The sequence below is a fragment of the Ahaetulla prasina genome, chromosome 2 (genome assembly GCF_028640845.1).
Source record: "Ahaetulla prasina isolate Xishuangbanna chromosome 2, ASM2864084v1, whole genome shotgun sequence".
NCBI lineage: Eukaryota > Metazoa > Chordata > Lepidosauria > Squamata > Colubridae > Ahaetulla > Ahaetulla prasina.
In genome coordinates, this window is record NC_080540.1 from 49,318,868 (window position 1) to 49,345,969 (window position 27,102).

At 39.0% G+C, this 27,102-nt stretch overlaps 1 protein-coding gene across 2 annotated transcripts in view; it reads right to left on the bottom strand.

Moving 5' to 3' along the window:
* Positions 1-23,328, bottom strand: part of CRBN (cereblon) — a 33,859-nt gene extending 10,531 nt beyond the window's left edge. For both annotated transcript variants that reach the window (XM_058167388.1, XM_058167387.1), the window contains exons 1-6: positions 23,196-23,328; positions 14,361-14,473; positions 12,901-13,103; positions 12,088-12,237; positions 8,748-8,910; positions 3,300-3,362 (exon numbers count right to left, since the gene is read on the bottom strand). In XM_058167388.1, the coding sequence (XP_058023371.1) occupies positions 3,300-3,362; positions 8,748-8,910; positions 12,088-12,237; positions 12,901-13,103; positions 14,361-14,473; positions 23,196-23,262 (759 nt within the window). In that variant the 5' untranslated portion in view covers positions 23,263-23,328. The remainder of the gene's footprint in view (positions 1-3,299; positions 3,363-8,747; positions 8,911-12,087; positions 12,238-12,900; positions 13,104-14,360; positions 14,474-23,195) is intronic.
* Between the last annotated feature and the right edge of the window lie 3,774 nt (positions 23,329-27,102).

Genomic DNA, 27,102 nt, shown 5'->3' on the forward strand with positions numbered 1-27,102 from the left:
TTGAGTCTGTTTGGGATGAGTTTGACCCTGTGGCTCCCGAGGACGTGGACAGGTTGTTGGGGAGGCTCCACGCCACATGTTTACTGGACCCGTGCCCTTCCTGGCTGGTACTGGCCACTCAGGAGGTGACACGAGGCTGGCTCCAGGGGATTATCAACGCTTCTTTGTTGGAAGGGGTTTTCCCTGCCGCCTTGAATGAGGCGGTGGTGAGACCCCTCCTCAAGAAGCCCTCCTTTGACCCAGCTATTTTGGGTAATTATCATCCGGTCTCCAACCTTCGCTTCGTTGCGAAGGTTGCAGAGAGTGCTGTGGCGCGGCAGCTACCCCAATACCTGGATGAAGCTGTCGATCTAGACCCGTTCCAGTCCGGCTTTCGGCCCGGATACAGCACGGAGACGGCTTTGGTCGCGTTGGTTGATGATCTCTGGAGGGCCAGGGACAAGGGTTACTCCTCTGCCCTGGTCCTATTAGACCTCTCAGCGGCTTTTGATACCATCGACCATGGTATCTTGCTGCACCGGTTGGGGGGAGTGGGAGTGGGAGGCACCGTTTATCGGTGGTTCTCCTCCTATCTCTCCGACCGGTAGCAGACGGTGTTGACAGGGGGGCAGAGGTCAGCTGCGAGGTGCCTCACTTGTGGGGTGCCACAGGGGTCGATCCTCTCGCCCCTTCTGTTCAACATCTATATGAAGCCGTTGGGTGAGATCATCAGTGGCTTTGGGGTGAGATACCAGCTGTAAGCTGATGACACTCAGCTGTACTTTTCCACCCCAGGCCACCCCAACGAAGCTGTTGAAGTGCTGTCCCGGTGTTTGGAAGCCGTACGGGTCTGGATGGGGAGAAACAGGCTCAAGCTTAATCCCTCCAAGACGGAGTGGCTGTGGATGCCGGCACCCCGATTCTGTCAGCTGCAGCCGCAGCTGACTGTTGGAGGCGAGTTATTGGCCCCAAAGGATAGGGTGCGCAACTTAGGTGTGCTCCTGGATGAACGGCTGTCGTTTGAAGATCATTTGACGGCCGTCTCCAGGAGGGCCTTCCACCAGGTTCGCCTGGTTCGGCAGTTGCGCCCCTTCCTTGATCGGGATGCCTTGTGCACAGTCACTCATGCGCTCGTTACCTCCCGCTTGGATTATTGTAATGCTCTCTACATGGGGCTCCCCTTGAGGTGCACCCGGAGGCTTCAGTTAGTCCAGAATGCAGCTGTGCGGGTGATAGAGGGAGCTTTGCGTTGCTCCCGTGTAACACTGCTCTTGCGCAGACTGCACTGGCTACCTATGGCCTTTCGGGTGCACTTTAAGGTTTTGGTCACTACCTTCAAAGCGCTCCATGGCTTAGGGCCTGGGTACTTACGGGACCGCCTGCTGTTACCTCATGCCTCCAACCGACCCATACGCTCTCACAGAGAGGGACTTCTCAGGGTGCCGTCCGCCAAGCAATGTCGGCTGGCGGCCCCCAGGGGAAGATCCTTCTCTGTGGGGGCTCCTACCCTATGGAACGAACTTCCCCCGGGTTTACGCCAAATACCTGACCTTCGGACCTTCCGCCGCGAATTGAAAACACATCTATTTATTCGTGCGGGGCTGGCTTAAATTTTATTGGTTTAAATTTTCTATTATTAATTTTAAGGGTTTTTTTAGTTTTATATATTTTAAAGTTTTTAGGCCAGTTATATAATAAGTTTTTTGATTTGTATTTTAATTGTATATTGTACCGTTTGTTTTATTTTGGCTGTACACCGCCCTGAGTCCTTCGGGAGAAGGGCGGTATAAAAATCGAATTAATAATAATAATAATAATAATAATAGTAGTAATAATAATAATAATAATAATAATAATAATAATAATAATAATAATAATAATAATAATAATAATAATAATAATAATAATAATAATAATAATAATAATATAAAATGCACCTAAATTTTCACCCTAAATTTTTTTGGGGGAAGGTGTGTCTTATACCCTCAAAAATATGGTAACTATATACATTTCTATGATGATTTTTCAATCATAATGGCATACTTTTGCTAACAACAAAAGTGTGGTGCTTTAAAGCAGCCTCCATAAATAGGGTAGAAAAACATAAAATCCTCTAACTTCCAGTAAAATCAGACCTGCTTTCAAAATTTGAAGTAAAATTTCATTGAGAGGAGGGGTAACTCATTAGAGAAGATACTGACACCTTCCCTCATCAAAGAGCCACTGTGGGCTTGAAAAACTTGGAGAACAACTATCTAGCCGTGGTGGTGTAGTGGTTAGAATGCAGTACTGCAGGGTACTTCAGCCAGCTGCCTGCAATTCCACAGTTTGATTCTCACCGGTTCAAGGTTGACTCAGCCTTCGATCCTTCTGAGGTGGGTAAAATGAGGAGCCAGATTATTGGGGGCAATAGGCTGACTCTGTAAACTGCTTTGAGAGGGCTGTAAAGCATTGTGAAGCAGTATATAAGTCTAAGTGCTATTGCTAGCCTTCAGCCACCCATTTCTAGGGAAAATTGTTGGAGTGGGGGACTGTCAGCCAAAACCAAACTTCAAAGTAGCAGATTTTCTACACTTAAGAGCCCGAAACAGCACTGACTGCTCTAGTCAGCCCTGGATTGGGAGCGACAGTAATTCATGCACTTACTATCACAAATCAAGATTATAGTAATATATTCTACATGGGCTGCCACTGGAGACTATTACACTCATTGTATGGGTAGTACATTGATTTCCAACAGGTTTATAAGTAGAATTAAAGCCATAAGGGACTCATATATTTTGGCACTTAGATAGCTCAGAATTGCCTCCCTTGTATAGAAATAGCCATTTCAGGGTCTCTTGTACACATCCCTGCTCAAAGAGCCAGTGCACACATCCCGTTGTTTTTAAATAGATTCTTAGGGCTTTGTTATATGAGGAATGTGCAGACAATGCTTCTTAGATGCACTCCTCATATTAGTAATCCCCCTCCTCAGATTAAGCCGAGCCCCTCATAGTGGCACTTCTGGAAGTTAATCAAGATAGTTGTTCTGCAAGACATTTGGAGAATGGTCACCGTTTGTATTATTATTATTCAATTATTTATTTTGGAATTATGTCAGTATATCTTTATGATGTAAACTCAACTGGGGGTTGCTTTCTGCATGCACATGAAGCAAATAAACCAAGCAGAGTTAGCAGCACAATTCAGATCACAGGAATGCACAAAAACACTACATGTACGCCAGCTAATTCTTTTGGACAATCCAAAAGAACACACAAGAATGCAAATAGTTGAACACAATACAAAGCAGGCCGGAAATCTTTGTTGATACTTACAGCATCGTATAAAGAATACAACCACGATGGCCAGGAAGTCAGACTAGCACAGTGAAACTTGCGCTGTTAACACAAACACATTTTCTTTATTATAGATCTATACTTTTGTACATAACTATGGTAAGAGAGTGCTCCCCTAAAAAGTCCGCCAATTTAAAATATTTCATAGAATAATATCCTTCTCCTTCACAATTTATCTTGCGGTGGCATTGCTATTCACCTCTGCTCTCTATTACGAGGAACAAACATACCTTTTGGAGTTTCAGAACATCTAATTGGAAGCGGCAGAAATTTGCTTTAAAATGAATGAATCGCATTCCCAAGCACGTATAATTTTGAATTAAAAATGACACACGTATACTAACTTGAGGCACCATCAAATTAGTTTTCACAGTATTAATTCCAAGGATTATAACTTACTCACACATCGTCATTATTATCTTAGAAGTAGTAATTTCTACAAATTCTAGCAATCAAATCCAAAGGAAAATTGGATATAATCATAGGATAGAATAATCCTGAATGTGCACCTTTTTTCATCTGCTAAATTCTAACGGTGAGACACAGCTCCTGGCTGCTCCTAATTAGCAGTTACCTTGTTTAGTGACCATTTGTGAATACTACCTTAATGATAGTAATAATAAAAAAAATAAAAAATTCCAAGCAATGCTGACACTTGCAACAGATTTATGCAATTGATAAGAATGCATGCCAAAGTAAGAGTAACACTGGCATTGCTGCATGAAATAACTTTATCTGAATCAGATGGCAGCAACAACCAGTGATCTTTGGAACATCTCTCACCGTCTTCATCATGTGTTTACTTAGTGACCATTTCACTTCTGATTTATGGACTGGATTGTGGTCGCTAAACAAAAAAGGGTGTACAGATAGGCAGCCCTCAACTTACAACCACGTTTGAGCCCAAAATTTATGTTGCCAAGTGAAAAATTTGTTAAGTGAGTTTTGCCCCATTTCACAACTTTTCTTGCCACGTTTGTTAAGTGAAACACTGCAGTTGTTAAATTAGTCATAGGGTAGGGAAGTGACTCTGGTTTCTCCATTGACTTTGCTTTGTCAGAAAATCGCAAAAGGGGATCATGTGACCCTGGGACACTGCAACCATCATAAATGTGAGTCACTTGTGAAACATCCAAATGATAAATCACGTGACCGTGCGGGTGCTACAACGTTCATAAGCGTGAAAAATGGTCATAACTCATTTTTTTCAGTGTCGTTGTAAATTTGAACGGTCACTAAATGAACTGTTGTAAGTAGAGGACTACCTGTATATTATGGGCATGTGGCGCAAATGAATTAAGAGAAAAATTACTGTTTGGCAAAGTTTAACGAAAGGAAAGATAATCTGATAGTGGATTGATAGGATCATGGAGTTTCCTGGAGTGCCCCATTAACCCATCTGCCTTCTGGGAAGTCAATAAACCAAATACAAAGGCAGCAGTCTTTCCATTTGTTTCCCAATGGTTAGCATTAAAAAGATCCATTGTCTCTAAATAAAACAAATAAATAGCCTTTATGCAGTACAACTTACAGTGCTGATCATGCAAAATGCCAAGAATGAGGATACCGAATTCTTTTCATGAAAGTAACACTCATTTCAGTCTTTTTCAGCCCACACTAGATTATAACTCCCATCTCCCCCAACCAGGACTATGTTAGCAAGGAATGAGAGTTAACGCCCACCAGATCATAAGAAACACAAGTTACCTTTCCTCAACAAAGATAAACCAGAAAGTCATTACAGGAAGGGGGAAAAAAAACCCTTGCCTTTCTAATCATAAAAAGAGCACTGAAGAATCTGGCACTGGAAGATTATTCTAAGACTTTTAATAAGTTAGTTAAACTAGTGCTTTGGGGAATAATTGCATTTTTAACTCTGAACTGGAAAAAAGTTATCACAGCAGGTGCACAAACAAGTCAAGATTATTATGAAAGCATGCCTTTACAAATAATATATGATTGCTTTATGCTGACTGGGAAACAATTTTTTGGGGATATCTGGCTAGAAACAGATAAGGACAAAAATGCAGAAAGATAGAAATTGTCACTCTGCATCCCTAAAAGGCATAAGAAACTCATTAAAACATAAATATGTACATGACTGATATGTGGAAGAACTATGCAGTCACAAATGCCCAAGGAAGGCAGCACAAATTTCAAAATTCAAAACCCTTTATCTATTTTTATGTATCTAGGAAGAGAACAGATTTCTTTCTGTTCTTCTGACCAAAGCACAAGTCATAGTTCCAGTTTTATACAGTTTTACTTTTAATATAATTTAATTTGAATTTGGGACAAGAAAAAATTCTTCTAAAGCTTTATGTTCTTGGTTTTCAAATCCAGTTTTAAACTCCTTCTTTTATTGCTTTGCCCTACTTTGGCAGGATTTTATATGAATATGTTTTAGCATCTTATTCTCCAGAGAATTTTAAATGTCAACTTAAGATCTACTTATCTTTAAATATATAATACAGCTCTGTAGGAGAAGAGCTAATTATCAGGATAAGTTCTATTCCTGAAGACTTCACTGATTCATTAAACACTTTTGTGCCTTTTTGTCGTTGTTGACTCCTGGCGTACCCAATCTAATCCTTGCAGTCAAGATTTTAGAAGTGGTTTGCCATTACATCCTTCCTGGGGCTGACTGAAAACGACTAGCCCACGGTCACCCAACTGGTTTTCTGCCCCAAGATATGACTAGAACTCAGAGTTTCCTAGTTTTAGCCTTGTGCCTTAACCTCTACACCAGGGGTGAAATCTACTTACTGGTTTGGAAGTGCATGCGCTGCTTGCGCGCTCACTTTGCTCGGGGGTGTGCACATATCACATGCACACGCAGACCTTCTGCGCATGCGCAGAAGGTAAAAAACACATTACTTCCTGGTTAAAACCAGGAAGTAATGACACCCAGGCCAGATCGCCGAACCACTGGCTACGATCGCTACTGGATTGTGCGATCCAGTCCGAACCAGGAGCATTTCACCCCTGCTCTACACCAAACTGGCTCTCTTGTTAAACACTATACATGATCAAAATAGTTGCTGTGGCTTCTCTTAAAAGAGTTTTTTTAAGTGACCACAAACAACCTGAATTTCTATGGCGAGATTAAAGCCACTATGAAGAAATAGTTGCAATTTTATCCATTCTCCTTTCCCTTTGAAGTGATGTTTGAATATATGGTATATTCATCTTCTCATCACCCTAAATGCTGGGCAGGTTTACTAAACCTATATGCAAAGGACTATACAAAGGACTTAAAGGGGCTCTTTCTAAAGTATCTTTGAAATATTACAAGCATTATGTTCAAGTTTCCAAAGAACTTGGCTGATTTGAAAGCTTTCTTCGGGGGGTGGGGGTGGCGGGGGGGTTGTGCGCGCAGCCACAGGGAGGGAGGGAGAAATATGCACTGGGACATGGTACTAAAGTATAGTAGAGATCATTATGGATTCCACTCTGGTCCTTCAAATATGATGAAGACATCAGATGAATTCAAAAGCTCAGCTCCCACCCCTGCTCTTTGCCTGCAGTTACAGACTGCAGGCAAAGAGCAGTTGCCTGCAGTCTATAAGCTATAATTAGAGGGAAAATGTCAAGAAATAATCAGGAGTAAAATATGGAGCTTCTAGATGCAAAATGTAGAATGCTCACTTAATATTTAGGTCAGTTTTGAATCTAGTTGTGTTCTAATTAAACACTGTTGAATTAAACTAAGCTTACACTGCTGTTATTTCATAAAACAGACTAATCGTGCACATTTGTATGCATAAGGCATACAGCCTGGAGGTTAAATGTCAGTACTATCAACCTATCATCTTCCTCCAGTCTATTTATATAAACATTTTAGATCAAAGAAACAGGAAAATTATTCTCACGGGGTTAATATATCTCAAGCATCACAACTACATTCTGCATTAAGGTCAAAACTGCCAGCCAACCTGACCTTCAATAGCTATCCCAGAGAAAATTACATAAATGAAAACTTCCACAAAACGCATTGCACAATGACCTTGTTCCATTAACACCAAGGCCTTCAATTATATTTCCCTTATCCTTGCCTCTCCCATTCCCTACATGCTCTGAATATACATTGGTTATTGTAGGTATTTACAAGTTTTCCCAAGATATTTTTTTAGCATTTCTGCAATTCTTACGTCTGTTGTTGTTCCAGCTATTAATTTATAAGCCTGCCATGAATATATGAAACACAGCATATAATCAGACTGATCACTGAATTTGTCAATGACTCATCTGCTTTCATGGCCTGGTTTCATAAATGCAGTTCATACCAAAATCCAACCCGATGCCTTCAATTTGGTGCTAAAAATGCAAATCTCAGAATTCCTATTTTTTTAGACTTTGTGCTGTAGGTTACAAATCTAGTTGAGCTACTGATCTTTGTTCTACCAATTCCTATTGAACAACATCAGAATTCTAAAATTCTAAAATTCAGACATTTGAATTCTAAAATTCAAAAATTTTAGAAAGGGGTTCTCTGCCCAGTTGCTGGATAGGTGTGGCCTAGTCGGCCTCCTGCACCATGGGAGGGGGCATTTTTGCCCTCCCCAGGCTCCGGAGGCTTTCCTTGAGCCTCCGGAAAGGCGAAAATGGCCTCCTCAGGTTCCGGAAGCCCTCTGGAGGCCAAAAATGGACCTCCCGAAGTTCCAGTAGGCCCATTTTTCTACCTCCCTGAGTCTCCACGCACTTCCTGCACTTACCTGCATCCAAAACTGGTCACGTGGGAGGGGAGGGATAGGTGGGACCAGCCAGGAGTGAGATTTGGGGGTTCTCTAAACTGCACAGAATCTTAGCTAGAGGTTGTCCCGAAACCCTGCAAACCCCCAGCAATCTACCCCTGAACGACATGATGGCTAGCATCTTCCCAACTGCAACTCTTTCAAACTGGTTGTCCAGCTGCAGTTCCTAAAAGTGCTCCACTTGCTGGTCCATACTGCTTCACAATTCGGGAAGCTGTACTCAACAATCATCTAGAACAGGGGTCTCCAACCTTGGCAACTTTAAGACTTGTGGACTTCAACTCCCAGAATTCCTCAGCCAGCTTTGCTGGCTGAGGTATTCTGGGAGTTGAAGTCCACAAGTCTTAAAGTTGCCAAGATTGGAGACCCCTGATCTAGAAGATGCTAAGTTGGAGAATAAGTTTAAACCCCACCCCCACCCTATCATCATCTTCTTTAACTTTCGAATGCGTTATTTCATATCTGACTTTCTAATGTAAAAAATATGTTACCAGGCGCTGGTTTCAACGGATAAGCCACCAAAACAAACTGGCAGCTTGCTAAAAACAGAAGCAGCACTATCAGAGGGTTGATAGATACCATCACGTTGGTTTTTTTAAAAAAAAAAGACATACAGAGATGGAATTTTTATTGATTTTTGAAATGTCACAAAAGAACATAATTAGCTTCTGACCTTTTGATATTTCTGTCGCCATTGATGTATCTGTTGATCCTGCCATGTTGCAGGCTTAGAAGAAGGAAAAATGTGACATCTGCTGCGGGATTCCAGCTGCACTGCAGACATAGTTGAAGGAAGCACCCGCTCAGGAAGGATTTGTACTTTGGCCTGCTGTAGGCTGATTTTTTAAAAAAAAAACCACAGTGTGAAAATTGTACCTATTCACTTCTATGGGAGACACAAGTATGTTTAGTTATTTACATCTTTTAATTGCATAAACATCTGGGAAAGCACAGGAGGACATTGCATGTTTTAATTCAATATTTTCTTTAAAAATCTCTATTTTATGATTTCATGTAACTATCCTCCACCCATCTTTTTGACTTCCGCAGCTATGCTTCGGTTGTTTCACATTAGATCTTAGCCTGTTCTTTTAAAACGGGAACCATTCTAAAGCCGAATAGTAAAATTTTGGTTCCAATTTTTTTGTGGCTTGCTTCATTTGGTTAATTTTGGTATTATTCAGTAAATATTCAACCATACGAAATGCATTTTTACCTGAATAGCCATTTAAGACACATGTGAAATAAAATTAGACCTAGCTCAAAATGAGCAGAAATGGAACATAACCTGTAATCTAGAGAAAACATTTCTTTTCATCCCTTCAATCATGTCCGATTCTCAAAGACTGCTTGGACTAGTCCCTGCAAGTTTTCTTGGTTAGGTTCTTCAAAAGTAGTGGCTGGCCCAAGGTCATCTAATTGGCTTTGTGCTTAAGGCAGGACTAGAACCCACGAGTTCTTAGATATTAGTGTGATGTCTTCACCACCGCTTTGGGGCTATGCAAGGATCAATGATGTTGTTGTTATTTTTTACGTTTTCATATAAGTATATGTGTGTATATGTGTGTATACACACACACATATACATACATATATACATACATACATATATGTAGGTCTTGGCATATTTGGGTCTTTTCCCATGTAAGGTTGAGAGTATCTTGGCGACGTTTCGACGAGGTCTCACTCATCATCTTCAGGCTGGTGCTTTCGGCTTCGTGCTTGTGCGAGCAAAGCACAAAGCCGAAAGCACCAGCCTGAAGATGATGAGTGAGACCTCGTCGAAACGTTGCCAAGATACTCTCAACCTTACATGGGAAAAGACCCAAATATGCCAAGACCTACATACCTATACCCGTGAAAACCTATGAAAACAAATATACATATATGTATATATATATATGTATTGTATATATGATAGATTGTATATATGATACAGTCTCTCATATATTGTATCTTATATACAATGATACTGAATATGAAACTTCATGGGGGTTTGATTTTAATGAGTTCCAAATCTTTCAATCATTGCATCAGAATCTTTCATTCTGCTTTATGATCCATAAGCTGTGTGGAATCATAAGAAGAGATTAGCATCAGTCTCATTCACAATTCATCATAGACCATGGTGACTCTATCATCGAAACATGGTCTTGCTATTAAAATAGTTCTTGCCCAATCTGAGCTGCTTGGTTGCTTGCTGATTCATTCATTCCTTTTCTATAGCTACACAACTCGACCAAATGACCCTGATTAGCTTACAATTCTTAAAACTATAAAACAATTAAAAGCATTAAAACAATAAAAACATTCACAAAATAAATATGAACAGCAGCTGTGATGACTAATCAACTAACAGTAAAGCCAAATAATGAGGGCTTCTTAACGCATTCCAAGTCCCAGGTCCAGATAAATAGTCAAGTTTTTAAAGCCTTATGAAAGGCCAACATTTCCATATGAGATTGCTTCATCTAAAGTGCAATATAATTAAGGAGACAGTTTGGCATTTGAGTAAAATTATTATTATTATTTTGAGGACGGAAATAGTGAGCCAAATAGGAACAAGCATTAATCTGATTTAATTAATTTCTTAATCTAAATAAAAATTAAAAACCCTAAATCCAATCAAAAATGTTGTTACGAAATAGGAACAGATAAGATATTATTTCCCAAGTGTTTAATAATGTTCCATCTGTCATATTAAAATGTACAATTCAGCAGCAGCATTTGGAGGGAGTTTGGAGGCATTCCTTGCAAATTTATAAGGATAACAGAGTAAAGCTCTCCTCAGCAATTTACACTTTTTTAAAGATCAGAACAGCTGGACAGTATTCAACATTAGGCTTATTCCAGATGATTAGCTTCACCGTAGCCAATCACGTGCCAATGTGAAACCCACACAAACAAGACACAAACACAACTTTCCTGGTTTCATTCAGGCTGTATCTGTTTTATCTGGATGAAGTTGACTACAAGTGTCACAAAAGATTTATCAATGTTATTTCAAAACATTTTCTTAACACATACAGCTACCCGTGATGTTAATGTATGCTGCCACCTTGTGTTCCACTGGCTATACTCCTAGGATTTTTTTTTTCAACCAGAGAAAATACGTCCATTATTTTCAATACATTGTATAAAGGAAATGATAGTTCACTCATCACATTTTAGTCACTTATTTTCAGAAAGTGTGCTCTAAATTTCCATCAAATTTCACCCTTTGTGTGTGTATATATTTCCTCCTATACAGATCCTTCAATGTAAAATGTTTGAGTGCACAGTTCATTAGGATACAAACTCTTCTTCCAATATGTTTTATTTGCAATCTCTGTACTATTGATTCCATATTTGCATATTTGCATTTTATCTTTTTAATGCCTTCAAATTCATATATAATTCAGGAAGAACAAACGGAGTAAGTTTGAGGTAATTCATTCCTCAGTCAACCTGAATTAATTTTAAAACACTACAAAGGCTCCCAACTGGTAAGTATATGAAGGGATGTCTACAAAAAGAAACCCAAGGTTGAGGTCACACAAAATCCTGAAAAAAATACATTGGCATTGACTTCCATCTTTCTAAAACAACCCAATGCATAGTTGTGTCTGTATAGTCAATAGATGCACCTTAATTTCTTATTAACAGTAAAATACAAAGCTATTAAACATTATTAAATGTTATTGTCATGAGTTCCATAAGTTAATATTTTTACGTCTCCATATTTTGTTTAAATTAAATAAATGGGATAATAGTGAAATTAATAGGATTTTCTTTGAAGATACTTAAACAGTGTTAAGACGTTTAAGGTGATTATTACTAAATACTTCAGCCACAAAAGCAAACACAATTACCCAGGATCAGGACCGTACAAGATTTCATACTAGTATAAGCAGCTTGTAAATAGAAATTCCTGAAGATTAAAAGTTGGTCATTTCACACTAATAAAATAGTAAGAATATATTGGATGTTAAAAGGTGCTGCTGCTTAACAAGAATAAATAGCTCCTTTCTTACCCATCAGCTTGAGTTCTTAGTTCAAGTACTTTAAAGCGCTGCCTTCCCACAGCTTTTACTTTGACGGTTTCAATTCCATATTTCTGTTCTTCCCGGTAGGCATAAATTTCAGCTGTTGTTCCAAAATGTGCTTCTCTTTCAAGTATGTTGCTAAAAAAAATTTTTTTTTTGAATGAGCAATAAAGGAGCAACTTTGTAGCATAATGTTTTCACTGCACACACACACACATACATCCCCAATATTAACAGAATCTATTAATCCTTGAGAACTATGACATTGTAGGCAGGAATTACAAAAATTATTTACTTTCAAGGATGGTGACAGGTTTTAACTGTCATAGGCAGTGGTCAAAGCCATGGCAAAAAAAATCCTTAAAGCAAGTGATAGGATACTCAAAATCAATGAAAACTTAAGCGTATTACAGAAACTTATAGATCAGAAGTAGTAGTATAAATAATTGAACACAAGAAATATTACAAACAAAAGTTTGACATGCTTGACTCAAGGAGGCTCTCGATATTTTTGCTTTGACATTCAGCAGAGACGTTGGATAATACTGCATCGCTAAATCCCCTCAAAATTACAATTATATAAGCTTCGCTGGAGGGGTTTATATAATTAACCTTTGCTATGCCCCAAAGCATGGGAGAAATTATTTCTACAATAAGGACTGCGTAGATGAATCATATCAATACTTAGTCATGCAATATACAATTTCTTCAATATTAAATTAACTGGGGCAATTCCTATTCAGTCTGACATCACAGAATGTACTCTAGACCTTGGAATTGCAAATTTATTTACATATTTACCTGTATGCAAGAACAGCAAAGGTTCTGTCTCTTTGTATTAAATTCCGAACCATGCTGACCTCTTGGGGACGAAAAAGCTGAAGAGGTAATGTTTGCCCAGGAATCAGCATTACCATAACATGGGGTAAAACTGGAATTGTTTGACAGCTATCATCATCGTGGACAGTCCTTCCATGAAATTCTTCCATGTCTGATCCTAAATACTTCAATTTTTTTAAAAGAAAGTCACAATTAAGCAGGAGTAATTATCAGTTTCGTTTGCAACATATAAATACCACAACCTAAAGAGAATGTTGGAATAACCGCAGAGAAACACAGTATAAAAATATTGATACTTGATAGCAGAGCAGCTCCTAGCAGTTTTGAGCAACACTACTGAAAAAGAATACACCAAGTAGTAATGCAAATGTCTATAGATAATTTGAATCATCGGAACCATGGTTGTCCCAAAGGTACTTTTTTCAAAAAGGCAACTGGACTTCCTTGGTTTTTTTTTCCTTTGAAAACATTTTGCTTCTTATCCAAGAAGCTTCTTTAGTTCTAATTGACTGGATGGAACAAGCTTCTTAGATAAGAAGTGAAATAGTTTCAAAGGAAAAACCCAAGAAAGTTACCTTTTTGGAAAAAGCACCTCTGGGACAGTAACCAAAATATTTCATAAAACAATTTGTGATTGTCTAAAAGTTTACATAATAAAACAACTGTTAAGTGTGCCTAGCCTCAATTTCTTGTCTTATTTTTTAGCAGTGAATATTCCGGGTTCACTCTGTACGTGATAACTTAGAATATATAGAATATTCCAAGATAAGGAACACATTTGCATATTCAATTTTCCTACTTACATATTCACTTCGGTCAAACTATTGTCTCTTTAGTCACTGCAACTCTGCATTTGTTTATACTGGAAAATAAATGTTATATAAAAAAATAAATCCGCTTGCTAAATAATAATCCTGAGCATGTGAACAAGCAAAAAGGATAATTGCTAACTATAAACAAAGTAGTTTGATTATAGCAGTGTACCTAAAGTATTAAGCCGGTAGCATTATGAATTTAGGTATGCTAATTCCAAAGAGTCCCTTGGACTGCAAGGCAATCAAACCGGTCAGTCCTAGAGGAGATCAACCGTGACTGCTCTTTAGAAGGCCAGATCCTGAAGATGAAACTGAAATATTTTGGTCACCTAATGAGAAAGAAGGACTCACTGGAGAAGAGCCTAATGCTGGGAAAGATTGAGGGCAAAAGAAGAAGGGGACGACAGAGAATGAGGTGGCTGGATGGAGTCACTGAAGCAGTAGGCATGGACTCCAGAAGATGGTAGAGGACAGGAAGGCCTGGAGGAATGTTGTCCATGGGGTCGGATACGACTTCGCAACAAATTCCAAAGAAACAGACTGTTTTAAGTTCAATAAGCCTAGAAAAAAGCAAGCAGATACTCTATGACAGCACTGTTCTCTTACCACATGAGAAGTTGGCAGGCTAGTGTCAAAATTAATGATGTTTGGCTTTTCAGCATCCGTGCTGTCTTGATCTTCAACTTCCATTTCAACGTCATCCTCTTCCTCACTCTCGGCTAACAAGTCCAAAAGAAGTTTAAACGTTATTTTTAAAACTCATAAAAATAACTCAAACATTAAACCACAAAGATTAGTACACCTTTTTCAGTCGACCGTATGCTAAAAACTATTTTAAGTTTCTTGTATGACCTACTCTATGGCTGGAACATCTAGAGAAATATCGTTATTGTATGTTTAGAAATGGAGAAATATTTTAACACAAAGACAGGCTCTCTTCCTATGGGGAGTCATCTGATATGTTCCTCGCGACCTACTACAGCCCATATTTGAGAGTGATTTTTGAACTTTGAAGAAACTGTTTCAGTAGAGTTAGGATAATATTAAGCTGAGTACTGTTCACAATTATCACTATTTGTTACATATTTCATCAGCTTTTATTTCATGCATAGTGTTAAGTAAACAAAGAACCATTTGTACATTCTATTTAACCCCTTCAATAATGGATTCATTAGTGGGAGTAACTTTCTGAAATACCAGATGTTGATGTGCACTCTTAATACTAAGATATGGCTCATTCTTTATCTCAAAATTGGCCAGTTTGGATTCTATACATCGAGTCCCCAACCCCTGGGTTGCAGCCGACTACCAGGCCGTGGCCTATCTGCAACTGGGCCACATGAGTGGCAGGCCGGTGCACACGTGCACGCACAGCTCATATCGTACAAGCAGTGGGCTGGTACCCAGCTGGGCCACCAAGCTGCAAAGGTTGGGGACCACTGCCCTATATTGTCTCTCTTTTTAAAAATAACAAGAAGGAAAGAAAGCAGTTGATGAACTTGCACTGTATAATGGCTGAGGAATTAAAGCTTCTGAGGAAGGATGACTCATTTCACTGCAGTGACACCATGGAAAAAACGCCCCGAGAGACTTCAATCTCCTTTCAATAATATCTCTGAGGGATGCACATATTATTTTCCTGTATTATCCAAAGATCTGAAATGCCTTAAAATTAGCTAACATCAAAATAACATGGGTTGCTACAAGGACATGACGGGGGGGAAAAAAAGAAACCAGGATTTTATTTCCCTTTCACTTGGATTTTTAAGGCTTGCATCAGGGCAGATCCACCTTCCTTTAATGAAGCACTTTTCAATCCACAATGCTTGCAACTAGCTCAGATCTATCCCAACCTGTGTTCTGACTCTTAAAGAATTTTGTTATGAACATAAATAAGGAATAATGTAAATGTAATACAATGTAAATGACTAAGAATATAAAGAAGGAATGCTGTAAATACAATGCAAAGGACTAAGAATTTTTCAGGAAATGAAAATGATGGTCTGGAAGATGTATAGGTAGTCCTCCACATATGAACATTCATTTAGTGACTATTCGACGTTACAATAGCAGTGAAAAAAGTGACTTACAATCATTTTCACACTTAGGATCACTGCAGCGCCCCCATGGTCACATGATCAAAATTCAGAAGCTTGGCAACTGGCATGTATTTATGAGAGTTGCACGAGGGTCATGTGATTTACCTTTTGTGAGCCTTTGACAAGGAAAGTAAATTGGGAAACCAGATTCATTTAATGACCATGTTACTAACTTAACAATGGTAGTGATTCACTCAACAGATGTGGCAGCACAGGTCATAAAATGGAGCAAAACTCGCTTAACCACTGCCTTGCTTAGCAATGGGAATTTTGGGCTCAATTGCGGTTGTAAGTTGAGGACTATCTGTAGTGTTAAGGGACCAGTCTAGGAGCAAGGAGACCTAGGTTCTAGTCCTCCTATAGATAGGGAAGTCAGCTGGGTGACCTTGGGCGAGCCACTCAGGCTCTACAAGCCAACTAAAAAGCAAAACCCCTTGTCAAATTATGCATTGATGGCTTTTGCTGTGTGCAAGCTAAATGCAAAAAGAAATAAAGCAGAATTAGGACAAAAACCTGGAACAACTATATTTCAGGAAATGAAGCTATTCAACAAAATACCACTATTATTAAATGCAATTAATTTGTAATAATCCATTATCCTATTTAGCTTTCTAAGCTGAAGCACACAGAACAATTTTGATCATGGCTTTATTGCAGTCTCTGTATTCAATTTACGTGAATCCAGTTACATTTGCATTACACAACCAATTCTATATGCAGATTCTCTCCCCCCCACACCATATTATAAATCTGCACTAACTGATCTTCTGGAATTGAAAGTGAAGATATGCAACCTTCCTTCTAAGAATTAACAACTGACTGCTGTTTTACAACTGCAAGGGAAAAAAGCACCTTGGGAGCACCACGGAAGAAGGACTCCAAGAAACTTGCTGAATACTGCAGTTTAAATCCTTTAGAGATACATGAAAACTGCAAAGTCAGCGGGCCTTGAATTATGCAGTGTCAAAGTGACACAGTTATGGCCCCATTATGACACCAAACAGCAGTGGTAATGGAAATAGAGGTTTTGTTTCTCAAAATACAGAGATGCAAAACAAAAGCCACGCATTCTTCTTCTTGAAAGCAGCAGGAAACTTAATGTTATGATGCAATTGTGTCAGTTTGGCTCTTGCACCAATATGAAATTCAGAAAGAAGAAAAACAAAACAGCAATTAACAGAGACAGGTCAGGATTCAGTGATTGCAACTGTGATATAAAAGCAACTAAGCACCAAGCAACATTCAAGAATTCCACTTCAGTCAGCTTATCTTTCCCCTACTCATACAACAGCATATGGGAATCTCTATTTTTCAACTTACATGAAGCTACTTACTCCTCTCTCATTTTAAAATGCAAAAAAAAAAATGTTACTCCACCCTACTTTTGAAGAAAACTAACTAAAGAATATGTGACTCCTTCCCCCCACAAAAAAAGAGCACCATTACTGACACAAGATCCTGGGGACAATGTGAAATTAAGTTCTCCATTTGCACAGAAAACCCCTCTTCAAGCATAGAAGCTTCTGCTGCAAATATGTTTCTGAAAAATAATTAATTGCTCCAATATCTAGTTGATATTAATCCGAAAAAGAGGAAAATGGGCAAGATAAATGCACATAACCTTCAATATAGCAAGATATTCTTGAGTCAAGCTTGATTCCTGGTGAGCATGTCTCTATAATTTTCCTAGCAGTAACAGGGAAATGGTTTGGTTTGTCATTGCTTTCTTCCCAGATTTTATTTTTTGGCCTTCCAAGCCTAGTCCACAGCCTACGATCTCTTGGTGGTCTCCAATCCAAGTATTAAGTAAGCATAGTTTCGTCTACACTTCTGCAGCGAAAAATTCTACGGTTTGAAGAAACCATATAAATCTCTCCCCCCACTTGTCTTTTCAGGTGAGCCAAGATGGCCTGGATGTTGCCAATAAGAAAACATTCAGGCCAGTGGTGGGATTCAGCCAGTTCGCACCTATTCGGGAGAACCGGTTGTTGGAAGAAATCTTATTTTGTTTTTTTTCTACTTTACAGGGCTAATCCTCTAAGGAAGGCAGGAAGGAAACATTCTGCTGTTGTTTCTAGCCTAATCTTTATTGCCCTGCTTACAGAAACTGCCTCTCTGGTTAACCCTTATTACATTGTAATATAGTTACAAGGCATAGTGTCCATCGACCTGAGTGATGTTGAGTTGGCCACGCCCACAGTCACATGACCACCGAGCCACAGCTACCCAGCTGGTCATTAGGGCAGAGAACCGGTTGTTAAATTATTTGAATCCCACCACTGATTCAGGCCCTTATAGTTTTAATGTTTAGAAAAAGATTGTGAATGATCCCTTATGATCTTACAATATATTAACTTTCCTGTAAGAAATATGTTCTCTTTAAAATTCAGTAATCAATTCCTCATAAGACTGGGATGTCAACACAGAAGCACTAGTGTTACCTTTGGGCTTCTAATATACGATATAAAACCCTGAAAAATTTGTTGAAGAATTTTAAATTTTAATAGGACAAATGAAGAAAATTATGCAAAGTAATTTTAACTTTAGTTGATTAATTAAAACTAATATTAAATCAAATTTGGCATTTTTTCCTGCCTTGCCAGTTTGTTTGGGAATCACTTACTTTCTTAATTCAACCACTCCTACTAATTCTTGGTAGTATTGAGCTGTGATGGTGCAGTGGTTAGAATGCAGTACTGCAGGATACTTCTGCTCACTGCCGGCTGCCAGCAGTTTGGCAGTTCAAATCTCACCAGGCTCAAAGTTGACTCAGCCTTCCATCCTTCCAAGGTGGGTTTGTTGGGGGCAATATGCTGACTCTGTAAACTGCTTTGGGAGGGCTGTGAAGCATTATGAAGCGGTACATAAGTCTAAGTGTTGTTACTATTTGGTTTGAAAAAAGTTGTGTAGTTCTTGTGCTGAAAAAGTCGTTCATTCCTCATTTATTTCATCAGCCATAACAAAAAAAATTTCTCATAACTCTTAAATCAAAATCATACACGCTATCTCTTATTATTCACGTATTCCACTAAAAGATTTATTCAAGTAGAAACCTTAATCATGGGAAAAGCACTATTTGTATTATCAATAAATTGCCTAATGGCACAGATCAAGTAAGTACATCTGTTGGAGGCGAGGAAAAAGGCCCACTTGTTTATCAGTACTCATGCTGGTAACTAAGAAAGAAAAACCTCTAAGCAATTATGTTAATACTCTGTAGGACTAAATGTGGTAATTGCTTGTACAAACTATCCAGGAACTACATGCATCAACCCTAAATTCCATGGAGGGAAACGGAGAATTTGCATCTGATAAACTTTATAGCCTTCAATGAAATATGACTTGTACTGGTGTAAGTGAACTATCATGGATGCTTGCTATGCAGATTGCATTTGACTACTGCTGGATATGGGTTCCTAATATAGCATTACCCAAAATCCCTGGGCAGGGACAGTGGGGAAATTAAGATTATCTGAGAAACCCTTACAACTTTAAGAAACACTGCCCCACAAAAAGTTGGTTATGAGTCTCTGCTAAGATTAAAACTCTAGGGGTCATTGGGACCACTGCTTCTATACCAACCTCCTGCTACATGGTAGCCCCCTTACCAGAGCTCCTTGAGCCTCTATCAGAGTTGATGTTGAAATTACCCAAATTAATAGTACTACAAAATGTTAATACTTTGTCTGGGCATAGAGGCTCATGATTACCCTGACAACCATGGATCTGATAGAAGCTGTTATGGGATCAAGTTACCGAAGTGGCCAGTAGTTATTGTAGTAGCTTTTATTTCACTAGAACTGGAGACATCATCAGCATTTCTTGCAAATCATTCCATGTTTATATTAAATTTTCTATAACCATTTCCTGCTATTGGACCAGTCTGTACCAGAAACTCAATGGACTATTGGGATTTTGAAATGAAGTTTGGGGTTTGATGTTCATTACTGAATATCACTGATATTCATCTAAGGTATTCATCATTGTTTGGAGTCATATCCTTGGACTGAATTGCATCTTTGCAGCCACTCTGTGTCCTTAGATAGCTAAAAGTTCCTTAATCCTCCGAGGAGCAAAAGTAAAGTCAGAAGAGAAACCTGGAACTATGCTGGAGGAACACAAGAAATGAATCTAACCAACAGAGGTAAGATCCTTTCTTAAGAATTATCTTGTGACAGCAAGAGCAGCAAAACACAATTCTTCCCCTCAAATTATATATGGTGACAGACCTCCAGTGGCCTTGTTCAGGTTAACCCAATCCTCCCTGGGAAAGAATAGAACTCTGTGAAATGCTTCCTTGATTGAAGAAAGTCTACTTTCAGCTTTCAAAAAGGCTGTGGTCCAAATCTTCTCAAGAAATCTTCCCTAGTTCTAACAATACTGCATATTTTCATTTGGTCTCTACATTTCTTTTCTTTTCTTTTTTTTTGGAGAAAGTTTGTTCAGAAGATGGCTGGCTTGAAGCTTAACAGGGTTCTGGAGGAAATGGATTATCTAGATCCCTTCCAGTCAGGCTTTACACTGGGATAATTACAATTCGTCCATTGTGGCCCTTCTTGAACTCTTGGTGCTTTTGTTACCATTGATACACTGGTTTTGAGGTTTAATAGTGAGAAGTACAGTGTTTTGTTGGTTCTCCTTCTAACTCCACAATCATTTCCAGTTATTGCTGAAAAAGGAGAAAAGATCTAATCCAATGTCCTTTCTTTATGGGATATCCCACCTAGAGTTCTATTCTTACTCTTCTTATTTAACTTCTACATGAGACTGATGGGCAAGATCATTACAGAATACCCAATTATATATCTCCACGCTAGTCCAACCAAGAAATGCCATCAAGATTCTTTCTTGTGTTTGGAGTTGTAGGGTCTGGATACAGAAAAACAGGTTTTGGCTCAATCTAGCAAAAAAGAATGGCTATGGATTTTGGCTTCCTTGACTCTGGAAACTCTCCACCTTTGGTCCTTGAAGAGGATACTCCCCTAAAAATAACTGATACACACTTTGGAAATCCTTTTGGGACTCTCAGATCCTGCTGGAAAAAGTGGCAAACGGGCATGAGAACATTTGCATAAATCCATCTTGTGCATCAACTGTATCTCAATCAGGAGGACCTAACGCTAATGAACATCTAAATTGTTGCAATACACACTGTATGGGGCTGTCCCTGAAGCTTTTGAAAATTACCCAGAAGTGGAAACCGATTCAGAATGTAGTGGAGTTAAAACTTATGCACCCATGTAAAACCATTATTTCACAAGTTGCACTGGTTCCCTACCATATAAGCTTCTATGTCTCCAACTGTCTGTTCTTATCCCATAAGAATCAGAATACTGGGCATGCTTCAAGTCTCTTCCATGAAACATCAGCATTATTCTCCCTGAGGTTTGGATGGCTCGAATCCTTCTATCCTTTCCCAAGGTGCTAAAGACTCTCAAATGAGTTATGGATTGACTGGCCTGAGTTGTTTCTGTTATTATAATTATTTGCATTATACTATTCATCAACCACTTTTTTATGGCTTTCTGCTCCTCTAAAGTTATCTGAACGGAGAAGGAGCGAATGGAAGACTGCCTTACAAGATCATTTGTAAATGATATAAACAATTATTTTGTTTTGAAATTACAGTGAATACCCAGAAATAAATATTTGTACTGTATCATCTGGGTCAACTGTTAAGCTGAAAATATAAATTATAATTTAAAAATGTACTTTACAATTATAATTTAGGGATAAAAGGCCAATCAAAATTATATATCATCTATACACAGAAAAGAAAGTCAAAGCATTTTTGTTTAGAAAATAAGGTGACTAATGGGTTTACAAAATAATGTAAAAATAGGAGGAAAAAACTAAGTGGGCATTTCTAAAATCGTATAGTGAAATTGTCTGAGATAAGTCTCAGGACAGATAAAATACTTTCAAACAACAAGTGATGCTTTCCAAAAACCAGGTACGCTAATAATCATTGACTTAACTCTTTAAAAAAGCTAAACAAATTCAGGAAAATGGCAAAGATTTCCAGGCAGGCAACTCATTTTTGCTTAGTTGTTGAAGTAGGGAAACCTTTTCCTAGAAAAACAGCAGAGGGCTGTCTGCCTACATTTTCTGTATTAAACAGCTTGGAGAGGCCTGTGTTCCATGCTGACCAAAATGACAAATTGTCTTTTTTGCAGCGTAGGTAAATAGAAAGGCCAACTTTTACCGTGAGACTATATTTACAAATTATTATCTATAATAATTTGGGTGAAATGCCCATTGTTCCAAAGTTTTGAGTGTCCCAAAATAATCAAAAAACTAATTGACTGGCCACATCTAAGTCAAACCATTTTTTTTTGCTTTTTAATTCACTTTATATTATATCCCCTAAAGAGGAACTCTCCTTATTTTCTTAGACTATTATATCTTTGAAAAAGAGATTTTAATATTGTGACCTTACAAGTCTCGGTACTCCAGCTCCTTATATCATAGACACCGAAATTACTATAGCTCTGAATGTTGTCTCTAGAACAAAGTATCCTAATTATCAGCCGCTTAATTTCCTTCCCCCCCCCCCCACTTTGTCGTGGCTCTCCAAAAGATGTCATGCAGTTTCCTGCCAAGATTCCTGTGCATTTTTACAGCAGTGGGGTCAGGAAGCCCCCCCACCCAGTTTCAGATCTCTCTCCTAAGATATACAGGAACTGCTGAATAGGACCGATTCATCCTGCATCCTGCCTTTTATTTAATCCATCCTGGTTGCAAATTCTGCCTTGTTCCAACCCTCTTCGCCATCCCGGTACTACAATTCCTTAGGAGCTCATGCCCGCAAAAAAATAGTCCAGGATGAAAAAAAAATGTTCCCTGATCTCATTTCCTTGACTCTCGAAGCAAATCAAACATCCTCCCTTTCATCACCACCACCACCACCCCCAATTCACACAGACCCCACCTCTTCCCTTCTCTGGATTTAGACGCATCAGGTCTCTAACGCAGGACGTGGGTCCCTTTAAACCGCCCACGATTCAGCCACGGCATCGCCCTCTTTCAGGCCCGGACTTTGCCCCTTCGCTTCTTCCCTTTGCCCCCTGCCTGGCCTGAAAGCCAGATTGCGCCCAATCCAAACCCCGTTGCCCAACACCTTCCAGAGCTTCAGGCCTTTCTCCCTAATCGGTGGGGAGGACAGGTCTCCCCATTCCCCCTTTTTCCCCCCTCTCTGCCTCGGTTCCGCGATCCCCACCTAGAACCCCCGACCGCCTGTTTCGGGGACCCCTCCCCTTTCGATCGCCGACACCTCCCCATCCCTTCGTCCACCCCAAGCGCTCCCTGGTTCCCATCGGCGTAAGGCAGGAACGGCTATTACCCGGGAGGATCTGCAAGTGGTTTCCCATGTTGTTATCTTGTTCTCCGCCTCCTTCATCTGCGGCCATCGCTGTTTACCCGGAGAGGAGTCTGGGAAGGCGCCGCCGGCAGGGGCGGAGGTGGTGGTGAAGGAGGAGGAGGTGGAGCCCCCTGGGAGAATTTCTCCGCGGCTCCCGCTGCTGCCCCCAGCGGCTCGTCTCGCCCAAGAGCTTCCCGAGAAAGGCGCATCTCCCAAGAATGGGAGACAAGCGCGGCCGCGTCTGAGACAGGAGGCGCGCCAAAGGTTTGGCCGCTCCATTTCCAGATGCCCTTCTTTGGACTGGAAAAAGGAGCAGCCGAGGTGGTTCTTCCCTCTTGCCAGTTAATGGGCGCAGTCCCTGCAAACAAGCCGCTCGTGGGTTGCATTTTCACGGGTGCTGCAGCCTCTGAAAATGGAAACCAAGCAGATTCTTCTCTCGTTTTCTACCTGAGGGTGGGTGGGAGGGGGAGGGTTGTAGCCCTTCCCACTTTGTAATCAGAAATATTGAGGTAAGAAAAGGTGAAAAGTATCAGGGTTTCAAAAGTTTGACTGGTTCTGCTTATAGAATAGAATAGAATTTTTTATTGGCCAAATGTGATTGGACACACAAGAAATTTGTCTTGGTGCATACTCTCTCAGTGTACCTAAAAGAAAAGATACCTTCATCAAGCTACAACACTTATGCTTATGATAGATAGATAGATAGATAGAGTGATAGAGTGATAGATACTTAATATTTCTTAACCGCCCATCTCCATTGGATAAACTGTTTAGAATAATAGAGTTGGAAGGGAGGTCTTCTAATCCAACCCCTTGGGTTAATAAATCGTAGCTTTAAAAGTCTATAGATTTTTAAAACACTAGCTAATAGTATTATTAATTTTAAATTTTAAAACACTAGCTAATAGTGTTATTAATTTTAAATTGGGTTTTTATTGTCTTAGGGTTTTTTAAATTTTTAAATTTTAATATTGGCCTTTTGTAATTTGCTTAGTTTTAAATTTTGGTTTTAAATTGTATGTATATCAACTTTTTATCTTTGGCTGTACACCGCCCTGAGTCCTTCGGGAGAAGGGCGGTATAAAAATTTAATAAATAAATAAATAAAATAAAATAAAATAAGGTTAAGTTGCAGACTCTGTAGTGTTTTGGAGGCTGTGATGCAACAGCTGAGGGCCAGAAAAAATGGATGCTGAATCTGTGGAAGCAGCAGAATTGGAGATGGATGAGTGTGTCATACCGGGAAGTTTGGAAAATGGCAATTCTTTTTTTGTAAGGTTGCCTTCCCTCCAAAGGAAAAAGGGCATGATGAAGGATTCTGTGGAATGGTTCAATCAGTCTCTTCTCAAAATCCCCAAAGCTTTAACCAAAAACTGTCTACTATTGACCTCCCCTCATTCCTAAGAGGTCTGTAAGGGGCGTGCATAAGAGCACAAACGTGCCTTCTGTTTCTGTCCTATTGTTTCCTTTCATTATATCCAATTAATATAGTTATTACATACTTATGCTTATATATATGCTTATATATTATATAGTTATTTTCATGCTTATGCTTATATATACTGTTGTGACAAAATAAATAAATAAAATAAATAAAAATAAATCTTTCTCAAAAGGCACAGACATAGGAAGGGAAGCTGGGGGTCAGGATGGTAGATGCAACTTTAATTGCAAAGCTGCCCCTGCTGTCTTGCACATTTTGACTCCTCCGCAGATACTTCTGTGCTGGGTGCCATTTTGACTGGGACATCTAGCAATATCATGGGAGGGGAAAAAAGCTGGCTCTATATTTTGGCTGGTCTATCAGCTAAGAACACAGCCCAGGGTCAGTGGTCCAGGCTCTCATCTTGCTTGGATTGCTGCAATGCACTGTACAAAATGGCCTGAACACTAAAACAGACACAATGTACACCTGCCCAAATAGTATTAAGTAGCTACATTGCTTGCAGGGTAGCAGGCCAATGTTGCTATTAGTCTATAAATCCCTAGTGGTTTAGAACTCAGAAGATCCCTGTACCCAAATCACCCAATACACGTAATAAGTATGATTGGAGAGTTCTGCTTATGTTCAATTGGTAGATTTAGATTTGGCAAATAATGAGTAGGAATAAGGACTTTTCTGTGACATTGCCATAAATATGGAATTCCTTCCTATGGGATGATCAAAATCTCTCATATTATGATACCTTCTTGGAGCAAAGAAAGCATAATTGTTCACTTGGTGCTGATGAGATTCCTTTTGCAGGACCAATCTATTTATTTTGAGTTACTCAAAAAACGATGCCTTGATTTAAGTCTTAAATGTCATGGTCTTTCGTTTTCTAAACTCATGATCTATCTATATGTTTTATGATTACAAAGTTTTAGTAAGTCATCCTGAATAAGTTGCTTGCTGATGTAGTTTCTGTGTAATGCTATTGTTCCCTTTATATAAGTCGACTGCCTTATTATTTATTGCGATATCAGCCTAATGTGAGCTTTTGGTCTGTCATATTTTGTTTCCTTGTAGTTCTCTTAAAATATGTATAATTTTATGTAGTATGGCTTAATCCAGAAGAAAGCGGGTCTAGAGACAAAGATATATTTTTAGAAACAAGGCTTTGCACATAAAATTCCTGAATTGTCATTCACTATTTTATTTTCGGTAACGTTACCAAAGAATGCATTAAAGAATTGGCTGTTTTTAAAAGAACAGAATTTTATGTAATGATGTAGTGTTTTCCAATGTTAATCTAGATAAACCTAATAAAGCAATACATTAGTACATTTGTCTGCCCTTTCCATTTGTCATCCAGAAAGTCACTCAAAAAGTGCTCTTGCATCCTTTTTCTAAAATAGCATGAATTAAAGTAACTCATGAGAAAGGAAAATATATATTTCTTTGTGTACTATAAAAAATATACAGAAGTCATCTTTTAAGAAGAGAGAACAAATAGGAATTCAGTAAATCAACTCTTTTTCAATTTTTCCTTCAACGAACTATCTTAACTCTTAAATTCTTCCATTGACTGTTTTCTTGGTAAGGAAATTGCCTGGCCAGCAGGGTTTTTTTCTATTTTTCTTTTTTCTTTTTTTGCTGGCCATCTCACTATTAAAGTGATTATGGGCGACATATACCCATATCTCAGATATGGAACAACTGCTATTGCTTTCATGATTCTTAATCAGACAAGAAATGCAGGATCATGACTGTGATTTTTTCCCCCCTTTATATAGGTAACCTCTAAATAAAATGAAGTACAGGTAGTCTTAGCAACCACAATTGGAGCCAGAAAATTTGTCATTAAGTGCCATTGTCACATAGTGGAAAAATCACATGACCATCATAGGCTTACAACTTCACTTCCCATTCAGTCATTAAGCCAAGTCACCATGATTGTTAAAATCACATGATCACAACTTGCAATTTTACTTTCGTAAAATAAAATTACCATAGGAAGCTGCACTGATTGTAAATGTGTACCAGTTGCAATGCAGCCAAATAGCTAAATGTGACTAGTGAAAGCTGTGGCAGTTGTAAGTGTGAGGAATGGCCACATAGCCATTCCTATGTTTTCTTTACACCCTCTTAATTTTGAACGGAATGTGGCATTTGGTAAGCAGTAACACTAGATAAACAGGATAAATGCAAAAAAAAAAATACTATTTGGAGTTGTGTATGTGAGTGAAAGAATGTGATGCACAAGTAGGAACTGGAAAAGGGGATATGAGCCACAGTTTTCATAAAACTATATGAGGTGGAGATATTTATCAGCTCCAAGCATTAGGATTCTAGCACAGAACGAATATTATGAGTTGGGTGGACAAGGATGTGATTTAAACAAGAAGATCTATTACACTTCTTTTCAGTGGTGTTCATTTGCTTGGTTTTTCAGTGTAAATATACAGA